At 55.7% G+C, this 4,371-nt stretch overlaps 1 protein-coding gene and 1 long non-coding RNA gene across 3 annotated transcripts in view; one reads left to right on the forward strand and one right to left on the reverse strand.

The window, feature by feature from the left end:
• PTPRG (protein tyrosine phosphatase receptor type G) overlaps positions 1 to 865 on the reverse strand; it is a 783,084-nt gene extending 782,219 nt beyond the window's left edge. For both annotated transcript variants that reach the window (XM_069084201.1, XM_069084200.1), the window contains exon 1: positions 623 to 865. In XM_069084201.1, the coding sequence (XP_068940302.1) occupies positions 623 to 707 (85 nt within the window). In that variant the 5' untranslated portion in view covers positions 708 to 865. The remainder of the gene's footprint in view (positions 1 to 622) is intronic.
• Positions 637 to 4,371, forward strand: part of LOC138158164 (uncharacterized) — a 37,739-nt gene continuing 34,004 nt past the window's right edge. The window contains exon 1 of the long non-coding RNA XR_011167574.1: positions 637 to 758. This is a non-coding gene — a long non-coding RNA (uncharacterized lncRNA). The remainder of the gene's footprint in view (positions 759 to 4,371) is intronic.

Consider the following 4,371-nt stretch of genomic DNA (forward strand, 5'->3'; position numbering starts at 1 on the left):
CCCCCCCCCCCCCCCCCCCCCCCCCCCCCCCTCCCCCCCCTCCCCCCTTCCCCCACATCCTCCCCTCCCCTCCCCTTTCCCGCCCTTTTCTCCCAGCACCTCCCCCCCCCCCCCAACCTAACCCCCCCCCCCCATCCAGACCATTTCCATCTCCTGTCTCTCCTAAATCTCCAGTCTCCGGGATCCAGTGGGCTCCTGCTATCCCAAGCTACGCGCGACCCTCCCGGCTAGGTCTTCGGCCCCCAACAAAGGTGCCGGAGGCAGCCTGCTCGCTCCGAAAGCCCCAGAGCTCTGGCAGTGGCCGGGTGTCTACAAAGGCAGCGCCGAGACCGGGGCTCGCTCCCTGGCGCAAACCGGCAGAGCGCTGCCGGGGGCCGAGGGGGCTGTAGCAGCCAGCGGGCCCCAGCTTTGCCAAAGAGCCCGCCTGCCCAGGTGGTGGCGGCGGCGGCAGCCCGGCGGCGAGAGCGAGGGAGGTCGTGGTCAGTGAGCCCGGCCCGCTTCCCGCCGGCCAGGCACCGGCACCCCGATCCCCTTCTCAGCCTGAGGCACCCGACCAGGGGACAGCAGCCCGAGGTCCCCCTGAACCCTCGCCTCTCACCCACCCCAGGTGGCAGCTACTTACCCGGGAAACAAACGACATAATGGAGCACGGAGCTGGCGATTTTCAAGAAAAAGATCCACCAACACGGTTCCAAAAGCCTCCGCATGTCCAAAAACGCACATCGAAAGGGAGGAGGCGGCTGCGGTGAACTTGTTAAGTAAGTTTCTTTTCTTCCCTTTGCCTTTTCCCCTTCTTTTCACTTTTCTTCTTCTTTCCTGCACTCCCCTACTCACCCCCACCCCCCCAGGAAACAACCAATCACCCCAAATGAAAAGTAAGAAGGTAGCCGAGTCCGGGCAGAGGAGGGCGCTGGGGGCCGGAATTGGGGGGGGGGGGGTAGAGCCGGGGGCCGGACAGGGAATGCCCCGGGGGCCGGGGGGAGTCCGGGAGGCTCCGAGGTCCGAGGGCGAGCCCTAGCGAGCCGGCAGCGTGAGGAGCGGCTCCGGTGGCTCCCGCTCCGCTCGCTGCCCCAGGCCTAGAGCGAGCGAGCAAGCGAGCGGGGATTCGCCTCCTCCGGACTTGGGGCGCCGGCGGCGGCCGATGCAGCTGGCGAGGCTCGGGCTGGGGCTGCGGCTAGGGCTGGGGCTGCGGCTCCGCGTCTCCTTCAGGCAGGCAGCTCCTTCCAGGGCCACGGGAAGGAAGGCATGTTGGCTAAAGGGGAAGGGGAGGGTGGAGAGCCGGGGAGGAGGAGCGGGAGTCCGAGCAGCAGCCCGGGAGCTCAGCGCGGAGAGCGGCCGAGGAGGGCTCGTTCAGTCCATGCTCCAGAAAGTTGTGGCTTCGCTGGAGGCTGCAGAGGAATGAGGAGAGCGGGCCTGGAAGCTTCCCATTCTTCCATACAGGAAGTAACATGTGAGCTGGGATCCTGGCAGAGACTTTAAAGCGGGAGAGCGAGGGAGAGCGAGCGAGCGAGGGGGGGCGGGGCGGGGGCGCGCAGGCAGAGGGCGCGCGCACCCTGCGGTCTTAAAGCAGCCGCGCACTCGGGCGGCCCGGGGAGAGCTGGCTCCCCCCGCCCCACTGCCGGTGGGGATCGCCGGTGCGCGCTGCGCGCACACACACACTGCCCGCGCTCTGTCTACGCGCGCCCGGGAGACACACACCCATGCACACATGTGCGGAGGAGAGCGCCGGGACCCCGTGCTGGGGGTGAGGGGCGCGGGCGGACCGGCCCTGCTCGGCTGCGTTCGCCCCAGAAATCCCACAGACACCCCACACGCCGTGCGGGCGCTCTTCTGCCTGCCTCGCACACTCACTACCTGTAAGCATCTACATTTGGCCAAGAAAAGGAAACAAACCCTGCGCCCCTCGGGTCTCCGGCTGCCTGGGTTTTCTCTCTCTGGGCAGCGATCTCGAGTAGTCGCCTTGCTCCCCAAGTGCCCCCCGGCTCACACACACTCACACTCACAGAGGAAACGCGCCCCCGGCCACCCTGCCCAAGGTGTACACAGCTCGCAGCTTTTCTGCACAGGGCCCCGGCTGACTTACCCCCCTCGCCTCCCAGTCCCCAAGCCCGTCCCCAGCCCGATCCCCAGCCCGATCCCCCTTTGGAGGCCGCGGGGAGATGGCTGCAAAGAAAGCAGCGCCCGAGGCACGACTGATTTCCCGTTGGATGCCCGCGGAGCCGAGCCTCCGCTGGCTCTTTATAGCCCTGGCGTTGAAATAAAAAGCAATCTGGGGGACGCGTTACGGGGAAATGGCAATGCGGTCTTATCTGTGATGAGTTTCGTCCCCGACTTTCTCCCGCCGGGGACATAGTATCGAGGTCTACCTTCGCCTCCTAAGCGGTGCCTGGATGGGGGCTGGGGTGCGGGGAGAGGGATTGGGAAGGCCGGGATAACCGCTGTAAATGAGCGGAGGGTAATTTGCCATTTTGTGGTCGTGAACAGGTCGGACTTTTCGAGACAGCATCTTTCGGAAGGCCCTTGTGCCTTCGCTTGTGACCCCTCCTCCTAGGAGCAGGACCCCCTCCCTCTCCTCCCTCCCTCTAAAAAGCAACAGGATGCTGTTTTTAAAATAATATACAGATGTTCCGAGGCCTTCCACGATATGTGATTAGGAAGCAATTTTCCACCCACGCATGCAGAAGGAAAACCTTTGAAAAGTTACATTTGGGATTATAAACTAATAAAAAGTCAGGAAGTTTCCTGGCTTCATCCTTGACATAATGGGGTGAACACCTCCACAGCCAAGAAGAAGCAGGCTTGATTGTTTGTAAGGGGGGGGGGTGCTTCCGGGTTTTGTTGGAGATAGGTCACACCCACAATTGCATTCACATATAATTTGGGTAGGGGACCCACGGACAATGATTGGGCTCAAAATGAAACAAGAGACGTGCCTATGGGAAATTGCAAAATTCTTTCTCCCCCTTCCAGCTTCTCCCTAAAACAAAGGCCCGGCTTATTAACTCCAACACTGTTCCTGTGATACTGGTGTCTTCAAGGCTCCCAAGAACTGAAGTCAAGGATCTCCCAATGGGACTAAGAAGAGGTGCTTGGGACCATGAGCAGACTGCGGTACATGGCCACATTTTGAAGACAAGTTCTAAAGAATGGCATGAAGGAGATATATAACTGGGACACAATGTGGGGAGGTCGAAGAGCAAGGGATAAACATCCCCCTCGCTCTATATTGATTAATGAAATGCGGGGGACGGGGGGCACAGGCCTCACTTTGGGGGGACCACCAATGGGAAGATTCAGAGAAAGAGACCCAAAAATGGACTGCAACAAGATGGGGGCATGGACTTGGAGGGCTACCGAGGGCCCTTCCGTTTCTAAATCTATGCATTTAGGACCACTGTTGACTAACTGGAAGCAATACCTATATAAGTGAAATCACCAGTCTCAGGAGTATTGAAGTTATAAGGGATATCTACATTGCTTAAGCAGTCTGCTGTGTTTTATTTTCTTTTTTGTGACTTTTTTTGGTAAATAGTAATTTTATTTTTTCTGATTACATGTAAAAATAGTTTTCAGCATTCAGTTTTTAATAAGATTTTGAGTTTAATTTTTTTTTCTCCCTCCCATCCTCCCTCTTCAAGACAGCAAGTAATCTGATATAGGTTATTATATACATACAATCATGTACACATATTTCCACATTAGTCATGTTGTGAAAGAAGAAACAGCTACACACACGTATGCTTCCATCTGATTTCAGACTCCATAGTTCTTTGGAATGGATAGCATTTTCCATCATGAATCTTTTGGAATTGTCTTGGATCATTGTATTGCTGAAAAGAGCTAAGTCAATTGTAGTTGATCATTGCATAGTGTTGCTGTTACGGTGTATAATATTCTCCTGGTTCTGCTCACTTCACTCAGCATCAGTTCATGTAGTGGTATTGCTGGATCAAAGGGTATGCACAACTCAGTTGCCTTTTGGGTATAGTTCCAAATTGCTCTCAAGAATGGTTGGATCAATTCACAACTCCACCAACAATGCATTAGTGTCCCAATTTTCCCACATCTTCTCCAATATTTATCATTTTCCTTTTCTTTCATATTAGCCAATCTGATAGGTGTGGGGTGGTACCTCAGAGTTGTTTTAATTTGCATTTTTCTAAGCAATAGTGATTTAGAACATTTTTTCATATGACTGTAGATAGCTTTAATTTCTTCATCTGAAAACTGCCTATTCATATCCTTTGACCATTTACCAATTGGGGAATGATTTGTATTCTTAGAAATTTGACTTAGTTCTCTTTTTCTCCCTCTCTCTCCCTCCCTCTTTCTCTCTCTCTCTCTCTCTCTCTCTCTCTCTCTCTCTCTCTC

The sequence above is a fragment of the Petaurus breviceps genome, unplaced genomic scaffold, assembly GCF_028583685.1.
Source record: "Petaurus breviceps papuanus isolate PSGF00001 unplaced genomic scaffold, PetGlider_PUasm1.0 174, whole genome shotgun sequence".
NCBI classification, from domain to species: Eukaryota; Metazoa; Chordata; class Mammalia; order Diprotodontia; family Petauridae; genus Petaurus; species Petaurus breviceps.